Source organism: Anomaloglossus baeobatrachus, unplaced genomic scaffold, assembly GCF_048569485.1.
Source record: "Anomaloglossus baeobatrachus isolate aAnoBae1 unplaced genomic scaffold, aAnoBae1.hap1 Scaffold_4338, whole genome shotgun sequence".
Taxonomy (NCBI): Eukaryota; Metazoa; Chordata; class Amphibia; order Anura; family Aromobatidae; genus Anomaloglossus; species Anomaloglossus baeobatrachus.
In genome coordinates this window covers 10,699-36,359 of record NW_027443674.1, presented here as the reverse complement: position 1 = coordinate 36,359, position 25,661 = coordinate 10,699, and the positions used below count along the sequence as shown (strand labels likewise).

The following is a 25,661-nucleotide window of genomic DNA, read 5'->3' as shown; positions in this document are numbered from 1 at the left end:
GAATTTGCTGCCTGCGTTATTCCCTGCGGGATTTCATGATTAACATTGAGTCAATGGAGTGAAATCCCACAGCGATGTGCGGAAAAGAAGTGGCATGCACTTGTTTTTGCTGCGGGATTCCCGCAGCAAAACATGCAGCTGTCAAATTCCGCCCAGTGCGCACAGGATTTTTTTTCTCCATAGGATTTGCTGGTGATTCACTGCAGAGATGTTATGAACATTTTCTGCAGCGAAACATGCAGCAAATCTGCGGAAAATCCACGGCAAAATCCGGTAAGTGCGCACATAGCCTTAGGCTATGTGCGCACATACCGGATTTTGCCGCGGATTTGCTGCATGTTTCGCTGCAGAAAATGTTCATAACATCTCTGCAGTGAATCACCAGCAAATCCTATGGAGAAAAAAAATCCTGTGCGCACTGGGCGGAATTTGACAGCTGCATGTTTTGCTGCGGGAATCCCGCAGCAAAAACAAGTGCATGTCACTTCTTTTCCGCACATCGCTGTGGGATTTCACTCCATTGACTCAATGTTAATCATGAAATCCCGCAGGGAATAACGCAGGCAGCAAATTCTGTGCGGTTCACTGCGTTATCCTGCGTTATTCCCTGCGGTATTTCGCGGTTTACCTCCGGTAATGTACATCGCTTGTCTGCGGTTTTGCAGGGAAGTGATGTCATTACAGGAAGAGGAAGCCGTGCAGAGAGTAAACACAAACACAGATCACAGACACACACAGACATCACAGACATAGAACACATAGACACAGACACATAGAACACACATAGAAAGAAAACGGAAATATAGAAAACAAAGAACGTGGGCTCCGCTGCATATTTACCGTCCAGCCGAGGTAAGCACACAGCAGCAGCCCGGTATTCTCAGGCTGGGGAGGGAGAGGGGCAGGGATAATGTCCCCTGCCTCACTCCCCCTCCCGCAGCCGAGAATATCAGCCGCAGCTGCCCCCGGCACTGTCGCATGCATTATGCGACAATACCGGCGTGTCCTCGGCTCTTCTTGCCACCGTGTAGCAGTGGTGGCAAGGTAATACAAGGGGTTAATGGTGATGGGGGATCACCGCCATTAACCCCAGGCTTGATCATGGCAGCGTCTATGTGACAGCTGACATGATCAACCCGTAAGTAAAGTGAATAAAACACACACACAGAAAAATCCTTTATTTTAAATAAAACCAACAAGCCTCGTTCACCATTTTATTAACCCCTCCCAAACAAAGCTCCGGCGTAATCCACAGCTCCGGCTCCTGCGTCCTGCACTGCTGACATCCAGCCGCGACTGTCAGACACAGGCTGAATGCAGCAGACAGCAGAGGTAATTACCGGTCATTTCCCACGGCCGGTAATGTGAACTCACTGCCGACCGTGGGAAATGCAGCGATATGTCATCTATCCCTCTATCTATCTATCCCTCTGTCTATCTATCTATCCCTCTATCTATTCTTCTGTCTATCCACTATCAGAATTAAATGTATTTTTTTTTTCTTCAATGTGCTTTATTGCATTGAATGCAATAAAGCACATCCCAACCCGCACGCGGCAAAACTGCGGCAATACCGCGAACAATGCCGCGGTAAAACCGCAGCAAACCGGGTGCGGTTTCCCGCGGTTTTTTACCGTGGGTGCGGTAATCTTTGAGAGCATGCGGAATTTACGCAAGGAAATTTCATTTCCCAGTGCGCACAGAGCCTAACTGCGGTAAAAACGCATGTGTTTTTAGTGCTGTTTTTCCGCAGGTGGGTGTGTTTTTCTGCCAGAAGGTGCCTTTTTTCACTGGAGAAACAAATCAGTAGTGTGCGCACATAACCTAAATATGCCCTAATGACTTTTACTCCCCACAATGTGGAAATGGCTCCTATGCCCCATCATTGTGTATGCAGAAATATTACTGCTTGTTGGTTGTAATTTACCGTGGACTATGCAGATAAACAACTGATTAAAGAAGCACTGCCATTTATTTATGTATTTTGTGTGTGTCAATATGTTTAATATACTGACTAATCGCCGTCTTCTCTGTTATTCAGTGCCACTTAGGTCCTCTTCAGTGTCACCTGACCACAATTCAGACTATAGACTTGCATTGTGGAAGCAGCTTCTGAATTCCCGTCAGATGACTCAAAGATATGTATATTGGAACCTCTGCTGTATGTAGGTCTTATACCTTTTTGTTCCTTTTTCTTAATGCCTCTGCATAAAGGAATAACTCGGTGGGCCTACAGGATGCATATGATGGTTCAGATCCTTCTTATCAGAAAAGAAATTCTATGACTCCTAATCCAGGGTACCAGTCAGACATGATGGGTAGGATGTCGTACGACGCTAGCAAGGATCCTTATGGCAGTATGAGGAAAGGTGAGCCCTGATACTTAAATGGTACATATTATGAATCTGTGAATTAGAGGGAATTTGTCACTACTTTGACCTTTTAAACTATTAATATGGGCATACAGGTTTTTAGAATGCTGAAAAATGTCATACCTGTATGTCTCCTATCCGATTATTTGTTGTTGAAATATCATCTGTTATCACTTTATGTAAATGAGCTGGTCCAGGCTATGGGGCGGATGCTGCCTGCAAGATAACTCCAGCTGCAGAGATTATTTTAAATATAAGGCGCATTACTAGTGTGATGTGAGATGGCTGCTCTCTGCAGAGCTGTGTGTGATGATTACTGACACTTCTTCAGGTGCCTCTCAGCTTCAGTGTTGCAATATTTTTGCGATCAAGCAGAGGTCAGAGAGCTGCAAAAAATGTGTTTGCAAGAAATCAAATTTCATTTGTCCTGTTCTGTGTCAGTTACTTGTCACACTGGTAACGCCACTTTTGTGTAAAATAAGCTCTGGAGGCGAAGTTATCTTTCAGGCAGCATCCACCCCATAGCCTGGAAGAGTTAATTTACATAAAGTAATAAGATGATTTATCCACAAGAAAGAAACCGATATGATGCAGACAGGTATGACTTACTTTTTTCAGCACCTATAACCTTTTTCTATAATTTGTATACCCATATTAACATTGTACAAAGGTCAGTGGTGACAGATTCCCTTTAAGTGTATTGGCTAAATAATTTTCTCCCTGTTTTTATTCAGGTCCTGATCCTTTCATGTCTTCAGGTCAGGGGCCCAGTGGGACAATGGGAGATCCTTACAGTAGGGCTACAGGCCCAGGTATGCCAAATATGACTCAGCGTCAGCATTATTATGCTGGTTATGATAGAGGGAGGTACGTATGTCACAAACTTTAATATACTCATTAAAATATTACATATGACAATTGCCGAAATTTAATTTACCAAGCTTAAACGATTTTTCTTGTTTTTGTTTTTTCTCATCTGAAGGCCGGAACCTGGTCTTGGACCAGAAGGAAGCATGGGGAGCAGTGGCACGCAGCCAAATATTATGCCATCCAACACAGACAGTGGCATGTACTCACCTGGGCGTTATCCCCAACAAAGGTATGAATAGGTAAAATGTTAGCTATGTGAAGGAACACTACATGATGTTTTAAAACACTAAAATAGGCTGACTACTTGCTGTTCTCTAATCTTATTATTTCCTTCTAGGCATGACTCCTACAGCAATCAGTACCCCACGCAGGGTACTTCAGGTAGTCCCTATCAAAGTCAGCAGAACCCAATGTATCAACAACAGGTAAGCCATGTGTTAATGGAAAAGCTTGTAATTTAATGAAAGCGGTAGATTGGAACTGGCTGTCTCCTCCCCCCTCTCATTGTACTGTACAACCCTGTTTAAAGAGAATGTGTCATAAGAAAATTAAATATGTCAGGATTTGGCTATGCACTCCGAAGACAGCATGCTGTAGGGGTCAAAACCGTGAATTCAGCATTGCAACTTCTGGATCCGAGTGCTATTGTTTACTTATAATTAAGGCTTTATAACTAGGTCCATATCATTGCAGGACTACTTGGCACATGCTTGTTAGGCTGATGACACCACCTTCTAAATTGTACATAAGGGAATATTACTACTAACAAGCAACAGGCATGAAAAAAGCCTCACAACAGAGTATATAAAGCCCATATAGTTTTGATTAAATCAAGTGAAGAATTATGATTCAACACTTAAAATATAAAAAGCCGGTGCTATATTGATAAATGGCAGACATCATAACTAAAACACACCATATCCCATTTTTATTTTATTTGATGTGTATTTAAAATAAAAAAATCTTGAAAATATCAGTATAGGTACTGGAATATTTAGACTCTTACAATCTGTACTTTCAGGAAGAGTTTTCAGCTCTTCTCATCCCAGACAGGATTATGATGTGTGCAGAGGCGTTGCCTATCATCAGTTACCACAGGATCCACCAATCACAATAGATGATTTCACAACTACTTCTCCCTTCACTATGACCTTTGCTGATGCTGATTACATGCTTCAATACAAAAAATGGGGTCTGAGTCAGTTTATTGCTGCTACTGTACATGTGTATTTCTTGAAAAAGGAAGTGTGAAAACTGTAAAATTTACTATTTTTACTTCCAAAAATGTTTTATTCAAGTTTTTAACATAATATAGTAAATACCCCTTTATGGGGATTACAGGTTATAAGTACATGTATTTTATAAAAGATATAAGGCATGAACAAATCAATAAGGTAAAATGAGAGAAGAATGAAGGGGAAAGGGAAGACAAGATGGTAAGGGGTAGAGGAAAGAAAGAAGGGAGGTTAGCAATATAAGCCAAAACAGTTATATTTGGGATAAATCCGTAAGCAGGTCCATATCTGTACGTTAACTATGGGGATAGGTGCAAGGCATGAGTTAGATTGTTGCCATTATCTTGGTGTATTTCTATACAAGGGTTCCACATATTAAGGAAGGGTACCAAGCTGTCTGACCTAGTTGCGTCAATACTTTCGAACAGCAAAATTCTGTCTGTCCTTACTGACATTTTCATTTAGAAGCGAGATTAATTTTTGCGGTTATAGTAGTGTTACATAGGAGACGGAAGGATTTATTGGGCAAACCGATGGGTTTGTCCTCCAGGAGAAGAGTAGATGGGCCAAGGGTGACATGGTTCCCTAGAACATTGCATATGAGTCGCTCAACTTTTTTCCAGAAGACTGAGCTATAAAGCAGTACTACCATGTGTTTCATGCCCCCAATCATGTTACACCTCCTAAAACATTGGTCCAAGGTATGTGGGTAGATACGTTTGAGTCTAGCTGGGATGTTATAAGCTCTGTGTAGTAGTTTAATCACAGTTTCTGTTAGAGGATTGATGACTACCCTTAAAGAGTGTGGTACAGCAACATTGCCATCTTTCTAGGGACATTGAGAAATTTACATCAGTTTCCCAGTGTTCCACAAAAGAAGATTTTGTATTTTCCTGGGGAGTATTAAAGGTAGAATAGAGCCAAGATATCACTTCCTTTCCAAATTGGTTATTCGCAGAAAAGGATTCAAAATAGGAGGGTGGGATTTTATGGATGTTGCGGGTTACTGTGTATGCAGAGTGCAGTACTTGGTTCAGACGCATTGTTTCTGAGGGAAGGGGATTATATTTTTGAATGAATTCCAGTCTCAACAGCACTTCGGTGTCAATGTTCTAGATATGTTTTAGAGTTGTGATACCTTTGTTTGAGTTTCCACCAAGTGAAGGCCCCTTGCTCAAGACCCGGTGGAAACATTGTTTTATTTAATAGGGTTGTTAGAGGAGGAGGACAGGATTATAATTTTATAGCGTAGTTGAAGTAGTTTCCAAAACCGTAAGGTGTGTAAGCAGAGGACTGTGCCAAGTTGTCTGGAGGAGCATCTAAGGACCACAAAAGCCCTGCCACTGAGTGAGGTGCTAGGAGAGAATTTTCAAGTTTAACTTATTTGGGTCTATTAAATGGGGCTGAAACTACCGCCATTTGTACAATTATCATATAGCGCAAAATTTGGCAGTGAAAGGCCTCCTAAACTCCTATGGGTAAACATGGTGGTCATATTTATTCTAGGCCTCTTTCCCTGCCATATATAGTCTGAGATAGTTTTGTGTATGGTAGTAAATGTTATCGCGGGGATATCAATTGGTAGGGATCTGAATTGATATAAGAATCTGGGGGAGAGTGACCATTTTTATTGAATGGATTTTACCAAGACAAGGTAGACATGGGGAGAACTGGGACCATTTAGCTAGATCATTCGTAAATCTCTGAATCAGTGGTGTGTAGTTCCATTTGAATAAAGCGGATTTATTGGATGTTAAATTAGTACCTAGGTAGGTGAGAAAGTGATCTCTTTTCTCAAACCAAAATTGCTCCGTAATGTCAGTTTGATTGCAAACTGACATGTAAGGAAAAGTGCCTCAAATTTATCGACATTGACTTTTAGCCCTGATATGGATTTAAATTGTTTTAAGAAGGGAAAATAAATTGTGTAGCGACGTTATAGGTTGGGAGATGGAGAGCAATATATCGTCTGCGAACAAGCTAGCTTTATGTTTCAGTGTTGGTTTCGAATCCTTTAATGTCTGGCTGATTTCTAATAGCATCCGACCAGGGTCCCATCGCTAGAGCAATTGAAGCCAGGGAGAGAAGGCAACCTTGTTTTTTTCCCCTTTCGATACATATGGGGTTTGGTTGAATGGCGGGCAATTTTAAATAGGCCTTTGGGAAATCGTATAATAGCTGTAGTGCAGAAATAAAGGTCTGGTGGAACCCGAAGCAATTATAACTTTTGAAATAAGTACAGATGTGACAGTCAAAGGCCTTTTCTTTGTCGCTCCATTGGGAGACCCAGACAATTGGGGTGTATAGCTATGCCTCCGGAGGCCACACAAAGTATTACACTAAAAGTGTAAAGCCCCTCCCCTTCTGCCTATACACCCCCCGTGCTCCCACGGGCTCCTCAGTTTTTATGCTTTGTGCGAAGGAGGCAGACATGCACGCATAGCTCCACAGCTTAGTCAGCAGCAGCTGCTGACTATGTCGGATGGAAGAAAAGAGGGCCCTTAACAGGGCCCCCAGCATGCTCCCTTCTCACCCCACTCTTGTCGGCGGTGTTGTTAAGGTTGAGGTATCCATTGCGGGTACGGAGGCTGGAGCCCACATGCTGTTTTCCTTCCCCATCCCCTTTAGGGCTCTGGGTGAAGTGGGATCCTAATCGGTCTCCAGGCACTGAGACCGTGCTCCATCCACAGCTCCTGGGGACTCTGCTGGATAAGGAGCCGAGTATCGTCAGGGACATGGCCCTGCTACTTTCAGGCACTCTGTGTCCCCGTGGGGACCGCGCACAGAAACACTCCAGCATTGCTGGGTGTGTTAGTGCGCCGGGGACCGCAGCGCTGACCGCGCTTGTGCCATCACACACTGCAGCGTGGCTGGGTGTGTTAGTTTACTGGGGACTACCGCGCTGACCGCCGCTGCCATGTTTACTTTTCGGCGCGGCTGGGACTGTTAGTACGCCGGGGACTACCGCGCCGACCGCGCTTATACGGCGGCCGCGCTTATAACTTTAGTCCCCGGCTTTTGCGGCCTAGTCTCATTCTTTTCCCGCCCCCAGGCCTGCCAGTCAGGGGAAGGGCGGGACGCTGTACAGGACATCAGCACTGAGGGCTGGAACATGCTTTTGCATACTCCACCACCCTCACTGTGCACAGTGGGGCACCAGATTCCCGCACTTTCTAGGGCACGCCCACGGCCCCCTCCTCTCCTCAGGACGCCGGCAGCCATTCCTGTCAGCTCTTCTGACGCTGGAGAGGGGAGACAAGCTCTGGGAGACCCAGGCAGGGATTCTGGTGACCACACAACCGCTTTGAGCGGGCGGTAAGCAGCACCTGAGGTGCTGGCCCCACTTGTGCAGAAGTGTACTTATAGATTATATGATTATAGGCTATACTTTACACTGTATGGTGCACGGTTGATTTTTGGCTATATACCCTCCTGGGTTGCTCAGGGGAGACAACAGCATGGCGTCCACAAGAAGCAAGGGTGCCAAAACACAGGCTTACTATGCTGCCTGCGCCGCATGTAAGGCTTCACTACCGGCAGGTTCCACTGACCCTCATTGTGTACAGTGCTCGGCCCCTGTGGCACTTGCTCAGCCGGAGCCTCTGCTAAGGGTGGCCCAGGGGGAGCCACCTGCTAACACTGTCCAGGTGACAGGGACGGAGTTTGCAGTTTTTACTGAAAGACTTTCTGAGACTATGGCTAAGATACTAGAAGCTTTGCAGTCCAGACCGGTATCTCAGACCAGGGGCACTGTGGAATCATTGCCCCCTGGTTCCCCTCTGTTGGAACAACAATGTCCTCCCGGGGTGTCTCATAGATCCCAGGGTGAGGTCTCTGACACGGACCGCAGCCCCAGACCGCCTAAGCGAGCTCGCTGGGAAATCCCCTCGACATCATCACATTGTTCAGGGTCTCAGCGGGAGGACTCTCTGTATGATGAAGCGGAGGTAGCTGATCAGGATTCTGATCCTGAGGCCGCTCTCAACCTTGATACTCCTGATGGGGACGCCATAGTGAATGATCTTATCGCGTCCATAAATCAAATGTTGGATATTTCTCCCTCAGCTCCTCCAGTAGAGGAGTCAGCTTCTCAGCAGGAGAAATTCCGTTTCAGGTTTCCCAAGCGTACAACGAGTATGTTTCTGGACCACTCTGACTTCAGAGAGGCAGTCCAGAAACACCGAGTTTGTCCAGATAAGCGTTTTTCCAAGCGCCTTAAGGATACACGTTATCCCTTCCCCCCTGACGTGGTCAAGGGCTGGACTCAGTGTCCCAAGGTGGATCCTCCAATCTCCAGACTGGCGGCTAGATCCATAGTTGCAGTTGAAGATGGGGCTTCTCTCAAGGATGCCACTGACAGACAGATGGAGCTCTGGTTGAAATCCATCTATGAAGCTATCGGCGCGTCTTTTGCTCCAGCATTTGCAGCCGTATGGGCACTCCAAGCTATCTCAGCGGGTCAAGCGCAAATTGACGCACTCACACGTACGTCTGCGCCGCAAGTGGCGTCCATAACCTCTCAAACGTCGGCATTTGCGTCCTACGCTATTAATGCTGTCCTGGACTCTGCGAGCCGTACGGCGGTTGCAGCCGACAATTCGGTGGCAATACGCAGGGCCTTGTGGCTGCGGGAATGGAAGGCAGATTCGGCTTCCAAAAAGTGCTTAACCGGTTTGCCATTTTCTGGCGACCGTTTGTTTGGTGAGAGATTGGATGAAATCATCAAACAATCCAAGGGAAAGGAAACATCCTTACCCCAGGCCAAACCAAACATACCCCAACAGAGGAGGGGACAGTCGAGGTTTCGGTCCTTTCGGGGTGCGGGCAAGTCCCGATTCTCCTCGTCCAAAAGGCCTCAGAAGGATCAGAGGAACTCCGATTCATGGCGGTCTAAGTCACGCCCTAAAAAGACCGCCGGAGGTGCCGCTACCAAGGCGGCTTCCTCATGACTTACGGCCTCCTCACACCGCATCCTCGGTCGGTGGCAGGCTCTCCCGCTTTTGCGACACCTGGCTGCCACAGGTAAAAGACCGTTGGGTGAGAGACATTCTGTCTCACGGTTACAGGATAGAGTTCAGCTCTCGTCCTCCGACTCGATTCTTCAGAACATCTCCGCCTCCCGAGCGAGCCGATGCTCTTCTGCAGGCGCTGGGCACTCTGAAGGCAGAAGGAGTGGTGGTCCCTGTTCCTCTTCAGCAACAGGGTCACGGTTTTTACTCCAACCTGTTTGTGGTTCCAAAGAAGGACGGGTCTTTCCGTCCGGTCCTGGACCTAAAACTGCTCAACAAACACGTAAAGACCAGGCGGTTCCGGATGGAATCCCTCCGCTCCGTCATCGCCTCAATGTCCCAAGGAGATTTCCTTGCATCGATCGATATCAAAGATGCTTATCTCCACGTACCGATTGCTCCAGAGCATCAGCGCTTCCTGCGCTTCGCCATAGGAGACGAACACCTTCAGTTCGTGGCACTGCCGTTCGGCCTGGCGACAGCCCCACGGGTTTTCACCAAGGTCATGGCTACAGTGGTAGCGGTCCTCCACTCTCAGAGTCACTCGGTGATCCCTTACTTAGACGATCTGCTGGTCAACGCACCCTCTCAAGAGGCATGCCAGCACAGCCTCAACGCTACTCTGGAGACTCTCCAGAGTTTCGGGTGGATCATCAATTTTCCAAAGTCAAATCTGACACCGGCCCAATCGCTGACATACCTTGGCATGGAGTTTCATACCCTCTCAGCGATAGTGAAGCTTCCGCTGAACAAGCAGCGTTCACTACAGACGGGGGTGCAATCCCTCCTTCAAGGTCAGTCACACCCCTTGAGGCGCCTCATGCACTTCCTGGGGAAGATGGTGGCAGCAATGGAGGCAGTCCCTTTCGCGCAGTTTCACCTGCGTCCTCTTCAATGGGACATCCTACGCAAATGGGACAGGAAGCCGACGTCCCTCGACAGGAACGTCTCCCTCTCTCAGGCAACCAAAGCTTCCCTTCGGTGGTGGCTTCTTCCCACTTCATAATCGAAGGGGAAATCCTTCCTACCCCCATCCTGGGCGGTGGTCACGACGGACGCGAGTCTGTCAGGGTGGGGAGCAGTTTTTCTCCACCACAGGGCTCAGGGTACGTGGACTCGGCAAGAGTCCTCACTTCAGATCAATGTTCTGGAGATCAGGGCAGTGTATCTGGCCCTAAAAGCGTTCCAGCAGTGGCTGGAAGGCAAGCAGATCCGAATTCAGTCGGACAACTCCACAGCGGTGGCTTACATCAACCACCAAGGAGGAACACGCAGTCGGCAAGCCTTCCAGGAAGTCCGGCGGATTTTGATGTGGGTGGAAGCCACGGCCTCCACCATCTCCGCAGTTCACATCCCGGGCGTGGAAAACTGGGAAGCAGATTTTCTCAGTCGCCAGGGCATGGACGCAGGGGAATGGTCCCTTCACCCGGACGTGTTTCAGGAGATCTGTTGCCGCTGGGGGATGCCGGACGTCGACCTAATGGCGTCCCGGCACAACAACAAGGTCACGGCATTCATGGCACGTTCTCACGATCACAGAGCTCTGGCGGCAGACGCCTTAGTTCAGGATTGGTCGCAGTTTCAACTCCCTTATGTGTTTCCTCCGCTGGCACTGTTGCCCAGAGTGTTACGCAAGATCAGGGCAGACTGCCGCCGCGCCATCCTCGTCGCTCCAGACTGGCCGAGGAGGTCGTGGTACCCGGATCTGTGGCATCTCACGGTCGGCCAACCGTGGGCACTACCAGACCGACCAGACTTGCTGTCTCAAGGGCCGTTTTTCCATCTGAATTCTGCGGCCCTCAACCTGACTGTGTGGCCATGGAGTCCTGGATCTTAGCGTCTTCAGGATTATCTCAAGAGGTCATTGCCACTATGAGACAGGCTAGGAAACCAACGTCCGCCAAGATCTACCACAGGACGTGGAAAATATTCCTGTCGTGGTGCTCTGCTCGGGGTTTTTCTCCCTGGCCATTTGCCTTGCCCACTTTTCTGTCCTTTCTTCAGTCCGGATTGGAAAAGGGTTTGTCACTCGGATCCCTTAAGGGACAAGTCTCTGCGCTCTCTGTGTTTTTTCAGAAGCGCCTGGCCAGACTTCCACAGGTACGCACGTTCCTGCAGGGGGTTTGTCACATCGTCCCTCCTTACAAACGTCCGTTGGAACCCTGGGATCTGAACAGGGTGCTGACGGTTCTTCAGAAACCACCGTTCGAGCCAATGAGGGATATTTCTCTCGCACGCCTTTCGCAGAAAGTGGTTTTCCTAGTAGCAGTCACTTCACTTCGGAGAGTGTCTGAGCTAGCAGCACTGTCATGCAAAGCCCCTTTCCTGGTGTTTCACCAGGATAAGGTGGTTCTGCGTCCGGTTCCGGAATTTCTCCCTAAGGTGGTATCCCCCTTTCATCTCAATCAGGATATCTCCTTACCTTCTTTTTGTCCTCATCCAGTTCACCAATGTGAAAAGGATTTGCACTTGTTAGATCTGGTGAGAGCACTCAGATTCTACATTTCTCGTACGGCGCCCCTGCGCCGCTCGGATGCACTCTTTGTCCTTGTCGCTGGCCAGCGTAAAGGGACACAAGCTTCCAAATCAACCCTGGCTCGGTGGATCAAGAAACCAATTCTCGAAGCTTATCGTTCCTCGGGGCTTCCGGTTCCATCAGGGCTGAAGGCCCATTCTACCAGGGCCGTGGGAGCGTCCTGGGCCTTGCGGCACCAGGCTACGGCTCAGCAGGTGTGTCAGGCAGCTACCTGGTCGAGCCTGCACACTTTCACGAAACACTATCAGGTGCATACCTATGCTTCGGCAGATGCCAGCCTAGGTAGGCGAGTCCTTCAGGCGGCGGTTGCCCACCTGTAGGACGGAGCCGTTACGGCTCTATTATGAGGTATTATTTATCCACCCAGGGACTGCTTTTGGACGTCCCAATTGTCTGGGTCTCCCAATGGAGCGACAAAGAAGAAGGGAATTTTGTTTACTTACCGTAAATTCCTTTTCTTCTAGCTCCAATTGGGAGACCCAGCACCCGCCCCTGTTTTTTTGTGTACACATGTTGTTCATGTTGAATGGTTTCAGTTCTCCGATATTCCTTCGGATTGAATTTACTTTAAACCTGTTTATAATTTTTTCCTCCTTCTTGCTTTTGCACCAAAACTGAGGAGCCCGTGGGAGCACGGGGGGTGTATAGGCAGAAGGGGAGGGGCTTTACACTTTTAGTGTAATACTTTGTGTGGCCTCCGGAGGCATAGCTATACACCCCAATTGTCTGGGTCTCCCAATTGGAGCTAGAAGAAAAGGAATTTACGGTAAGTAAACAAAATTCCCTTCTTTTTTATATCAATTGCTAACATCATGAGAGGCCTTTTGTATTAGCGCATTGTCTAATATTGAGATTTCTCCTGATATTGTCTGTGGCCTATCTGGTAGGGATGAATGAAGCTTGGTCACGATGTATTAGGGAGGGGAGTAAATTATTGATGTGTTGGTCTTTATGGATGTGAAAATGTTAAGGTCAATATTCAATAGTGATATTGGTCTATAGTTTTTGGGCAATAAGGGATCTTTTTTGGGTTTCAGGATGACAGTCACATGAGCTACCGTATTTTTCGCATTATAAGACAAACTTTTGTTCCCCCAAATTTTGGGGGGAAGCAGGGGGTGAGTCTTATAATCCGAATATACGGATTATATACTGCAGGACCCAGGGAAGGTGGGGGCAGTTCTGCAGCAGTGCTGGCAGCTGAGTCAGGCTGGTGGAGGCTGCAGGAGGCAGCGGGAGATCTCCTGCTCCCACTCATATAATATGCACTGCCGCTGTCCATCACCGTGGTGCTGAAACCGCACCGCGGTGATGGGCTGAGGGAACGGCACATATTATATGTGCCTGCACCCCCCTTTGATGGCACATGCCCCCCCTGTGTTAAATATGGCCCCCATGCTGCTGCCCATCCTAAAATAAAAAAGCTTTACTTACCGCCTCCAGCGCTGATCTCCCGGTGTCTCCCTGCTGCCGTTGTGATCAGGCATGCAGAGATGATGTCACTCTGCTGTGCCGATCACATGACTGGCACCGAGAAGCAGGAAGTGTAGGAGCTCAGCAGCACGGAGGGAGACACTAGGGAGGACAGCGCTGGAGGAGGTAAGTAAAGAGTTTTTTTTATTTCACTATGGGCAGCAGCATGGGGGCCATATCAAACACAGGGGGACGTGTGCCATCCATAGGGGGCCATGGGCAGCACAGGGGGACGTGTGCCATCCATAGAGGGCCATGGGCAGCACAGGGGGACGTGTGCCATCCATAGAGGGCCATGAGCAGCACAGGGGGATGTGTGCCATCCATAGGAAACCTGTGCCAGCTGTAGGGGATGTGTGCCAGCACAGGGGGACGTGTGCAATAAATAGGGGACGTCTGCCATCAATAGGAGACGTGTGCCATCAATAGGGGACATGTGGCATCACTGGGGGACGTGTGCCAGCACAAGGGGGCTATATTCAATATAAGGGGGCCATATCTAGATTAAGGGGGCTAATTTTAGGATGGAGGGGCTACGAAGGACATATACCCTATAGGATTTGTTAGACGGACACTGGCATTATAAGGCGGATCCCATTTAACATTAAAAAAACAAACATTTTTCCTCTTTTCCTTCACCAAATTTGGGGTGCGTCTTATAATCAGGTGCGTCTTATAAAGCGAAAAAAATATGGTGTATAGAATTCTGATGGCATTTGGTGTCTAGAGAAAATGTAATTACAGTACATTTTTGTGAGAAGTTAAAATATCCTTGTATTTTTATAGTGTGCTGCTGTGATCCTGTCAGGGCCCGGTGCCTTGCCTAGCTTTAGGTGCTTAATTGCTGTTGCTGTTTCTTCTTCCGTGATTCCAAGCTGTAATTGTTGCTTGGCTGAGGAGCTGAATTTGGGAACACGGCTATTGGAAACAAAGGAGTTTATCAGGTTTCTTTCTGGTGGGTTTGGGGTGGTGTACAAATTTTAATAGAAAGTATGGAACGTCTTATGAATTTTATTTGGATGAGATGTAATCTGGTCCTTTTGGTCTTTTATTGTAAAAACAGAATTGATTGTGTTTCCCTTTGTTTCAACTTGCGAGCTAGAAGCATTCTTAGTAGCTTGTCTGTGTGCTTGTAGAACATCGCTTGTGTCCATGTGAAAATGTACTAATTTTTTAATAGATTTTTTTATTCTGAATTAAATACATGAAATACTAAAATCTGACTTGACAAATAGGTCATTTTTTATGACACTCCATTAACAAAATCAAAAAGTAAAGGAATGTCTTCACTTGCCAATGTTTGTTTCAATATTTACTTAATTTATGCACTACTCAGTCCGCTATAGCTCAGAGCTAACACTTTGATTTCTTATCTTAAGTCACTAACTTTACACAATTTTTTAATTCTTAGAACTACAAGCGTCCAATGGATGGTAGTTATGGTCCATCGTCTAAACGCCATGAAGGGGAAATGTACAATGCTCCTTATGCTGGGACACAGAGTGGTCAAGGTCCACAACAGCCACAACCTCAACAGCAACAAACATCTGGGTCAGGAGTGCAACCTCCTACTGGTCAGCCTTCTCCAGCTGCAAGTTCACAGCCTACCCAAGACCCTTATGGTCAATATGGGAGTGGTTATCCACAAAGCGCTGGGGAGCGCAGGCCTGCACCCACAGGGCAGAATCAGTTTCCATTTCAATTCGGACGTGAACGGGTGTCATCCACTCCAGGGAACAACACACAGCCACCTCTGCCATCTAGTGGAATGGGAGGCTCTACAGATGGAACACAACCTGGAGCGATGTGGCAAGGTCGAGGAGATATGGGCTACAATTATCAAGTGAGACCTGGTCCTTCTCCAGCCAGCACACAAGGACCTAGTTATCATTCCGGGCCACCTCGTGGAGATGAAATGGTGCATTCCGACCAGCGACTTAGCCATGAGGGCCAGTGGCCAACTCATGTTAACAGGCAACAGCCCCCCTATGTGCCTGCCCCTGGCCCACCTCTGAGCAGAGCTCCACCACAGGCTGGATACCAAGCCTCCTCAAGCATGCCTAACCATTTGCCTCAGGTAGCTAGTCCAGCCACCCCTCGGCCACTGGAAGCCCATACCTCACCCAGCAAGTCCCCATTCCTGAAGATGCAGAAAGCTGGACCCCCTGTACCTGCATCACATATTGTGTCCACCCCATCCCAGCCACCTCTTATTCGCAGGGACATAACTTTTCCTCCAGGTTCAGTGGAAGCCACACAGCCTATACTGAAGCCAAGGAGACGCTTAACTGCAAAGGAAATTGGTATGTTGCAGGAGTGAAGAATGTCTATTTTATAAATTGAAATTAAGTTAAAGGGAACCTGTCAGGTCCAATATGCACCCAGAACCACAACCAGTTCGGGGTGCATAGTGCTAATCCCTGCCTAACTGTTCCTGTATACTCTAGCATAGATAAAGAGATCTTTAGAATAAGTATTTCTAAAGATCTTTTGCCGTATGCTAATGAGCGAGGGCACTAGCCCCCTAGGCCTTGGTTCCCTGGCCAGTCGACCCTCATTAGCATGTTAGTACGCCCCTGTAGGCGTGCTAACATGATAATGAATGTGTCAGAGGATGATCTCACTCACCTCTCCGCCGCCATTACGTCCAACGCTGGATTTCAAATCAGTGCGCATGACCCTGGAGTTTGGGTCATGCGTACTACTTCAGTTTGAAGCCAGGACGCGTACACCCGGCTTCATAGTGCGCATGAGCCAAACTCTGGGGTCATGCGCACTGAGCCGAAATACAGTGTCAGGCGGCAGAGAGGTGAATGAGATCATCCTGACACACTGCGTATTCATTAGCATGATAGTATGCTCCTGTGGGCGTGCTAACATGCTAATGAACGACTGGCCCGGGAAACTAACGCCCAGGGGGCTAGTGCCCTCGCTCATTAGCATACGGTAAAAGATGTTTAGAAATTACTTTTTCTAAAGATCTTTATCTATGCTAGTGTATACAGGGAACGGTTAGGCAGGAATTAGCAATATGCACCCAGAACTGCTCGTGGTTCTCGGTGCATATTGCACCTGACAGGTTACCTTTCAAATGGTTGTCCCCTTAACTAAACTTTGTCCCTGGGTGCAGTTTGTATGTTTATCTCTGCTGCTGCTTCTGGTGTGTGGCATTTGATGCAACAGTAAAATCATGCTGATAGCTTGGCAGCCAGTCTGTGAACTCAGTGGCTCTGCCAGTGTAGATGGAACGCCCTAAACTCTTTAATTGGCTGCCGTTTTCTTTACGTAACATCAGTGCCGCAGCCAGTGCCAGACCATGGGAGCAGCGAGGGATGAAGATTAACTGAAAGGTGATAACACATGTTAGAGACTTAAAAAAAAACATTGAAACAAAAGTACAAGGCTCTGTATACCAAATACTAAAAGTAAGTGTAAAGGCCTTTTTACACACAGCGATAAATCTTTGGCAGATCTGTGGTTGCAGTGAAATCATGGACATATTGTTCCATTTGTACACAGCCACAAACCTGATTGCAGTGATTGTCCACAATTTCACTGCAACCACAGATCTGCCGCAGATTTATCTGTGTGTAAAGTGGCCTTTAATGTAATTTTGTGCTGGTTGTTTGTGATGACAAATCACAATGCAGCTAAGATTATGCTTTTTTTCTTTTTTTTTTTTTTGTTCCATATGACAGATTTTCTCTTTGATTTTTTTTTTTTCCCCCGTGCTCTTTTAAAAACTGCCTTTTGAGGGCTGTGTGGGCGTAACCAGCAGCTTCCCTCACCTCCCATAATACATTGTGTGCTGTCACACTCGTGCCCCCTCTCTCGCGCGCCCCCTCTCTCTCGCGCGCGCCGCTCGCTCTTGTATAATACAGATGGAAAAAGATGTTCAGTAGATCAATAGGTGCATAGATTATAGATAAGACAGATATCCTTAAGCTGGGTTCACACTAAGCGACAGCGACAACGACGTCGCTGTTACGTCACCATTTTCGGTGACGTAACAGCGACCTTGTAAGTCGCTGTTATGATCGCTGCTTAGCTGTCAAACACAGCAGAAGCAGCGATCATAACGTCGCTGTGCTACATGTGCAGAGAGCAGGGAGCCGCGCTTAGCGCTGGCTCCTTGCTCTCCTAGGTACAGTACACATCGGGTTAATTAACCCGATGTGTGCTGCAGCTACATGTCACAGTGCAGAGAGCAGGGAGCCGCGCGCACTGCTTAGCGCTGGCTCCTTGCTACAGTACACATCGGGTTAATTACCTGATGTGTACTGCTGCCACATGTGCACAGAGCAGGAGCCGGCACTGGCAGCGAGAGCGGAGGCTGGTAACTAAGGTAAATATCGGGTAACCAGGGAAAGGTCTTCCCTTGGTTACCCGATGTTTACGCTGGTTACAGCTTACCGCAGCTGCCAGACGCCGGCTCCTGCTGCCTGCTCGCTTCATTTCGTCGCTCTCTCGCTGTCACACACAGCGATGTGTGTGTCACAGCGGGAGAGTGACGACCAAAAAATGAAGCTGGACATTCAGCAACGACCGGCGACCTCACAGCAGGGGCCAGGTCGTTGCTGGATGTCACACACAGCGACAGCGACGGGACGTCGCTGCAACGTCACAGAAAATGGTGACGTAGCAGCGACGTCGTTGTCGCTGTGTGTGACACCAGCTTTAGATATGTATACAGATATCTAAATCATATCGGTCTTTGTTAGCAGGGTTGTGTGCACAGGGCAGGGGGGGATGTGTGCCTGGCCAGTAGCTGACAGAGCCCTGGGAAGTCACTGCTGAGACAGAGAGCAGCAAGACAGGTCAGATAAGCTTGTGTGCACTGTGCCATAGCCTGAGGTAAACTGACCCTGCATTAGCTGCTCCTGGGAGCTCCACAGTATGTAGACTCGAACCCCACCCTCAGAAGACCGTATTCAGTGTGTGTGGAGCTCAAGACATATTTTCCCTGAAAACCAGCTTCTGTCTGGTTCAGAAACAGCCAGGGGAAAGGGGACATCTTAAAGAAGGTTTTTGAAAAGTTTATTTCCGGATTTGATTTATAAAGTATTTTGAAAGTTTCTTAAAATTGCTTGCTCTACATTATTATTAGATAAAAATTAAAATGACAGTTACGCTTTAAATGACTAGAGTTTTAGCAGGTCTCAACATAATTCTCTGTACAACAGAAATTGAAATTTGTGTGATATTTGTCTGCAATTTTCTCATATTGTTAAAAACTGACTGGGCTATGTGCATATTAACCCCTTCACGACCTAGGACTTAACGGTACGTCCTAAAACATGAAGGGGTGATCACCACCAGCTGCTGCGGAGAGCTGTTTTTGATCCCCGCACATGTCTGTTCATTCGAACAGCAGTCATGTATGCCACCCCTTAAATTGCGCTGTCAAAATGTGACGGTGCGATTTAAAGCATCGCAGCGGGGAATGCGCCTTTCCCCGCCGCCATCAGAGGCCCCATGATGCAATCACGGGGAGCTGATGGTAGCACAGGGTCATGTGATAACTCCTGTCGCTATTATGACGTAGTTCCTGCTACAACCGACAGAGCAGCAGCTGTAATAGGATCACAGCATTTTTCCTGATCAGAGCGATGCTGCTCTGATCAGAAGAAAAAAATGAGCGAGCAGACTGCTGATCCTTATAGCTCCCTAGGGGGTCCAGTAAAATGAAAAAAAACCAAAAACTATAAAAGTTCAAATCACCCCCTCATTCGCCCCATTCAAAAGTAAAGGGTTAAAAAAAAATGTGTATATGTGTATTTTTTTAGGTAGAATTTATTTTGTTTTATTCTAGTGTGCGACTGTTCCTTTTTTATATATGTAATATAGTTATAGTGCTGGCCAAAAGTATTGGCACCCCTGCAATTCTGTCAGAGAATACTTCGTTTCTTCTTGAAAATGATTGCAATCACAAATTCTTTGGTATTATCTTCATTTATTTTGCTTGCAATGAAAAAACACAAAAGAGAATGAAACAAAAATCAAATCATTGATCATTTCACACAAAACTCCAAAAATGGGCCAGACAAAAGTATTGGCACCCTTAGCCTAATACTTGGTTGCACAACCTTTAGTCAAAATAACTGCAAACAACCGCTTCCGGTAACCATCAATGAGTTTTTTTTACAATGCTCTGCTGGAATTTTAGACCATTCTTTGGCAAACTGCTCCATAGTCCCTGAGATTTGAAGGGTGCATTCTCCAAACTGCCATTTTGAGATCTCTACACAGGTGTTCTATGGGATTCAGGTCTGGACTCATTGCTGGCCACTTTAGTAGTCTCCACTGCTTTCTATCAAACCATTTTCTAGTGCTTTTTGAAGTGTGTTTTGGGTCATTGTCCTGCTGGAAGACCCATGACCTCTGAGGACGACCCAGCTTTCTCACACTGGGCCCTACATTATGCTGCAAAATTTGTTGGTAGTCTTCAGACTTCATAATGCCATGCCCGCGGTCAAGCAGTCCAGTGCCAGAGGCAGCAAAGCAACGCCAAAACATCAGGGAACCTTCGCCATGTTTTACTGTAGGGACCGTGTTCTTTTCTTTGAATGCCTCTTTTTTTTTTCCTGTAAACTCTATCTTGATGGCTTTTAAAAGCTCTACTTTTGTCTCATCTGACCAAAGAACATTCTTCCAAAACGTTTTAGGCTTTCTCAGGTAACTTTTGGCAAACTCCAGCCTGGCTTTTTTATGTCTCGGGGTAAGAAGTGGGGTCTTCCTGGGTATCATACCATACAGTCCCTTTTCATTCAGATGCCGACGGATAGTACAGGTTGACACTGTTGTACCCTCAGACTGCAGGGCAGCTTGAACTTGTTTGGATGTTAGTCGAGGTTCTTTATCCACCATCCGCACAATCTTGCGTTGAAATCTCTCGTCAATTTTTCTTTTCCTTCCACATCTAGGGAGGTTAGCCACAGTGCCATGGGCTTTAAACTTCTTGATGACACTGCGCACCGTAGACACAGGAACTTTCGGGTCTTTGGAGATGGACTTGTAGCCTTGAGATTACTCATGCTTCCTCACAATTTGGATTCTCAAGTCCTTAGACAGTTCTTTGGTCTTCTTTCTTTTCTCCATGCTCAATGTGGTACACACAAGGACACAGGACAGAGGTTGAGTCAACTTTAATCCATGTCAACTGGCTGCAAGTGTGATTTAGTTATTGCCAACACCTGCTAGGTGCCACAGGTAAGTTACAGGTGCTGTTAAGTACACAAATTAGAGAAGCATCACATGATTTTTCAATCCGTGCCAATACTTTTGTCCACCCCCTTTTTTATGTTTGGTGTGGAATTATATCCAATTTGGCTTTATGACAAAAAATTTTTTTCTTTTTTCACTGAAGACAAATTAAAGGAAAATCACACCAAAGAATTTGTGATTGGAATCATTTTCAAGAAGAAACTGAGTATTATCTGACAGAATTGCAGGAGTGCCATTACTCTTGGCCAGCAGTGTGTATGTATGTATGTATGCATGTATATATATATATATATATATATATATATATATATATATATATATATATATATATATATATATATATATATATATATATATATATATATATATATGTGTGTGTATGTGTGTATATATATGTGTATATATATATATATGGAACAGTCGCACACTATAAAAAAACAAATACATTCTACCTAAAAAATATTAATGGTGGTATTTAATTATAATGGCCATTGTAATACTAGCCCAGCGCCCCCTTACGGCACCCTCCTTTGCTGGGTCCTACTCTAAACTGCATCTTTTCAGGGTTTTAAAAACCTACAAGATCAGCAGGTGAACACAAAGAAGGCTAATGAAGCTGCCAGGAGCTAATATATATGTATGTGTGTGTGTATGTATATATTATATATATAATATAATTTTTTATTTTTTTTTATTATTACATATATTTTTTTATATATAATATATTATTTGGTATAGCCGATCTGTGAACATATAAAATCGTTAATTCTTTGGGTCATCGCAAAATGCAATAGTAGGCGCTCAAAACGTAGCATCTGCACAAAAATTGAACCATTAAAAATGTCACCTCGAGATGCAAAAATAAGCAATCGTTGAGCCCAATATCCCAAAATATGAGAGCGCTATGAGTTGTGGAAAATGTCACAAAAAATGCGCCACTTTTTTTGGACAAACTTCTGAATTTATTTTTTTTTTAAACCCCTTACATAAAATTAAACCTATACATGTTTGGTGTCTACGAACTCGTACTGACCTGAGGAATCACAGCGACACATCAGTTTTACCATATAGTGAACAAAAGAATCGTGCAATCACATTTTTTTTTTTTTTTTCCTTTTCAATTTTTCTGAACTTGGAATTTTTCTACTACACTGTATGGTAAAACTTATGGTTTCATTTAAAAGTATAACTCGTCCCACAAAAAACAGGCTCTCATATGGCAAGATTGACGAAAAAATAAAAAAGTTACAGTTCTCGGAAGGAGGGGAGCAAAAAAAAAAAAAAAAAAACCGGAAAATCGCCTGGGGTGAAGGGGTTAAGAGTAAACAAAGTTAAGTTTTTGTACAACTCTGCTTTTCTATTTTATTTATTTATTATATATATAACTGCCTGGCTTCTTGATGTTACTATTATTTTTTTAGGGACTCCTGAGGCTTGGCGTGTTATGATGTCATTGAAGTCAGGCCTCCTTGCTGAAAGTACCTGGGCCCTAGATACCATTAACATTCTTCTTTACGATGACAACAGTATCATGACATTTAACCTCAGTCAGGTAAGGTTATAAATTTAATTATTCACCTTTTTTGTAAACATTTTCCTCTTTTTATTTTGAGCTTGCATATGACCATTTTTACTATTTGTTCATGCAGCTACCTGGGTTACTGGAGTTGTTAGTGGAATATTTCCGACGATGCCTGATTGAAATCTTTGGGATTCTCCGGGAGTATGAAGTTGGAGAGCCTGCACAAAAGACCTTACTTAATCCTTCCACTCATGGCTCTCACAGCCCATTCTTAGGTGATACAGAGTCCACTGATGAAGAGGTGAGCCAATCATTGACAGATGGCGATGCTCAAAGTGAGGATGAGGGTGAAGAAGAAAGGAAGGCCTATTCTGCTCCCTGCAATTCAAGTGAAGATATTCAACGGCATACCAGCAAGTTTGACAAACTTCCTGTAAAAATAGTTCAACGGGAAGATGCCTTTGTGTTGGACTGCTCGCATCAATTGGGTCGTCGGCAAGAATTTGATAGTGGCCTCTTACACTGGCGAATAGGAGGGGGTGACACAACTGAGCACATCCAGACTCACTTTGAAAGGCGTCCCGAGCCCACTTTTTGTAAGCGTCCCCAAACAAAGCGTCGTTTAAAGGAGCAGCAAGTTCTTGCTGTAGAGGTCACAGCTGCCACCATTGATGATGTCTTGTGTTCTCGGTCCAACTCTTTGCCGCCTGATTCAGGAGAAAATTCTGAAGAGGACACTGAATTCCAGTTAAATGGTAGTCCTCCGCCATGCAACAGATATGGTCTTAAAATTCTTGAAGATGAACCACGCAGCAAAGATGAAACTCCACTGTGCACGTTGGAAGATTGGCAAGATGCTCTTTCTCGCCGTTGTGTGTGCATATCAAATATTTTGCGCAGCTTGTCTTTTGTGCCAGGCAATGACTTGGAAATGTCAAAACACCCAGGACTGTTACTACTCCTTGGGAAACTTGTGCTGCTCCATCACAAGCACCCAGAACGGAAACAAGCACCCCTCACCTACGAGAAAGAGGAGGATAGAGACCAAGGAGTTAGTAGCAATAAGGCTGAATGGTGGTGGGACTGTTTGGAAATGTTGCGTGAGAACACACTGGTCACCCTTGCCAATATTTCTGGTCAGCTTGATCTTTCTCCATACCCTGAAAGCATTTGTCTGCCCATCTTGGATGGCTTGCTACATTGGGCAGTGTGTCCATCAGCTGAGGCTCAGGATCCGTTTGTGACACTTGGTCCTAATGCAGTACTTTCTCCCCAGAGACTGGTGTTGGAGGCTCTTAGCAAACTGAGCATTCAAGATAGCAATGTGGACCTAATACTCGCCACACCACCTTTCGGTCGTCTCGACAAGCTGTATGGGACATTGGTGAGGTTCCTAAGTGACAGAAAAAACCATGTGTGCAGGGAAATGGCAGTGGTTCTTCTAGCAAACTTGGCACAGGGCGATAGTTTAGCAGCCAGGGCGATTGCCCTTCAGAAAGGCAGCATTGGTAACCTTCTAGGTTTTCTTGAGGATAGTCTGGCAGCGACTCAATTTCAACAGAGTCAGGCTGCACATTTACATGCACCCTCTGCTCCCTTTGAACCCACAAGTACGGACATGATGCGACGGGCCTCTCGTGCCCTGCTTGCTTTGGCAAAAGTTGAGGAGAACAATTCTGAGTTCACACTGTATGAGGCCCGTCTGCTGGACATCTCTGTGTCTCCACTAATGAACTGCTCAGTGTCACAGGTCATCTGCGATGTTCTCTTCTTGATTGGCCAGTCATGACAGCTGCAGTGGATAACTTCCCAGAATGATTTGCTCCTCCCTTCACCGTAGAAAGGAATTCTCCCTGACTGTTGATTCCATACCCTCTTCCTTTCCTCCCTTTTTTATTTATGCAAAAAAACTATGTCTCAATCCACTGTCCGCCTCAGAAAGGAAATCTGGTCACCCTTGTGGAATTTCCCACCCACTCTTCCTCTCTGTGTTTTGGTGTTAACCAAAGCTACTGTATTTCAGTGAATTTTTATTTTTTATCTAGGGGAAGGGGCTCCACTGTAACTACACTTCCCTCCCCCCAAGTCTACTGTTTATTAGGCCCACAACAGCCAAGGGATGGGCTCCATATTCTAAGGAGATAAAGACTTCTGAATCTTCAAGGAAGGAGAAGGATTTCCTTCTTTATCTTAAAAGTAACTTGCCCTGCTCCTCACCTTGAAATGTTTAGACTAGAATTTGTGTGCCCTGAACTTTTAAACAGAAGAAGAAAAAAAGAAAAAAAAAACCCTGAAAAGAGACATTACCTTTTTAACTGTGCTGGGAAACCCCGCAGAATCCAATCGGAGCTGGAAAAACCCACAACCTCAGAGACTCCAGATGTAGGTTTTTAAATGGAGAGCGGCAAAGTTCGCTTTTAGTTTCCGGAGGAGAGAGAGACGCAGAGAAGTCGCTTTTCCCCCAAAGTTTCATGTGAAGCAACACCCTTACCTCTTTAAACTTAGATTGTAATAATCGGAGATCGCCTCTTATAACTGGTTTTAACCTTTTAGCTTGTAGGTTGCAAGCTGCGATGTCTGTATATATATGATGATGTACATTAAAGACACACCTCTTGTATTCCCCTCAATATTTCCTCACTTACCCTCACCATGCTCACAAGCTTTCTTGGACCTATGGAAAGAATGGAGGAATGGTTACGGTTACTTTCCCCAAGGCCCTTCCAACCAACCTCCCAATGGAGGAACATCTTATAGATGGTTTGATCCACAGAGCAGCAATCCCATCCATCACCTCTTCCTTGTTTCACCCTTTGTATATCCAGCAATCCTATCAACTTTTACTTTTTTCCATCATCCAATCAAGGTGTGAGTTTTATTATTATTTTTTTTTTTTTTTTTTCCAGTTCCGACAATTTGACAGGTTTTTTTTTTCCAGCAATTTCTGCATATTTGTAGCTCTGAAAAAAATGTAAATTTCAGCCTATTCCTTTTGTTTTATTTTTATTTTTGCTTAATGATATATCATTTATTCAGTATGAAATCTTTATACTCTATGTTCCCGTGTTAAGAATAAATGTACATTAAATCTTGTTAACAGAGTTGTGAAGAGCTTTTCTGTGAACAGTACACAACTGCTGATGTTTAGTTATTTTTCATCTAAGTGAAATGCTTGGTTGCAGTTTACTTTCAATACTTTTATTTTTGTATTTTGTAATTCACATATCCTACATGTGAAAATGGACACGTTTTTTGTTGTTTGTAACAAGTCCACAGCTTTAAATTAGCTCATAGCCTAAATTGTTGATGAGCAGATAAGTGCGCTTCTGTTGTGTGGTCTTTAAAGAGCACCAATCACCTGGATTTTCCTATATACCCTAAAGCCAGTGCCTTACTGACACTATCAGGCTGGGTATATAC

The 25,661-nt window shown here is 45.6% G+C and overlaps 1 protein-coding gene across 1 annotated transcript; it reads left to right on the top strand.

Moving 5' to 3' along the window:
* Positions 1 to 2,214: 2,214 nt before the first annotated feature.
* LOC142279495 (AT-rich interactive domain-containing protein 1A-like) lies at positions 2,215 to 25,334 on the top strand (the record flags this gene model as incomplete). Its single annotated transcript, XM_075332690.1, has 7 exons — positions 2,215 to 2,369; positions 3,107 to 3,239; positions 3,355 to 3,471; positions 3,580 to 3,667; positions 14,907 to 15,798; positions 22,141 to 22,271; positions 22,369 to 25,334. Coding segments are annotated over 7 exons (3,178 nt in total), but the record flags the coding sequence as incomplete, so codon positions are not given.
* Positions 25,335 to 25,661: the final 327 nt, after the last annotated feature.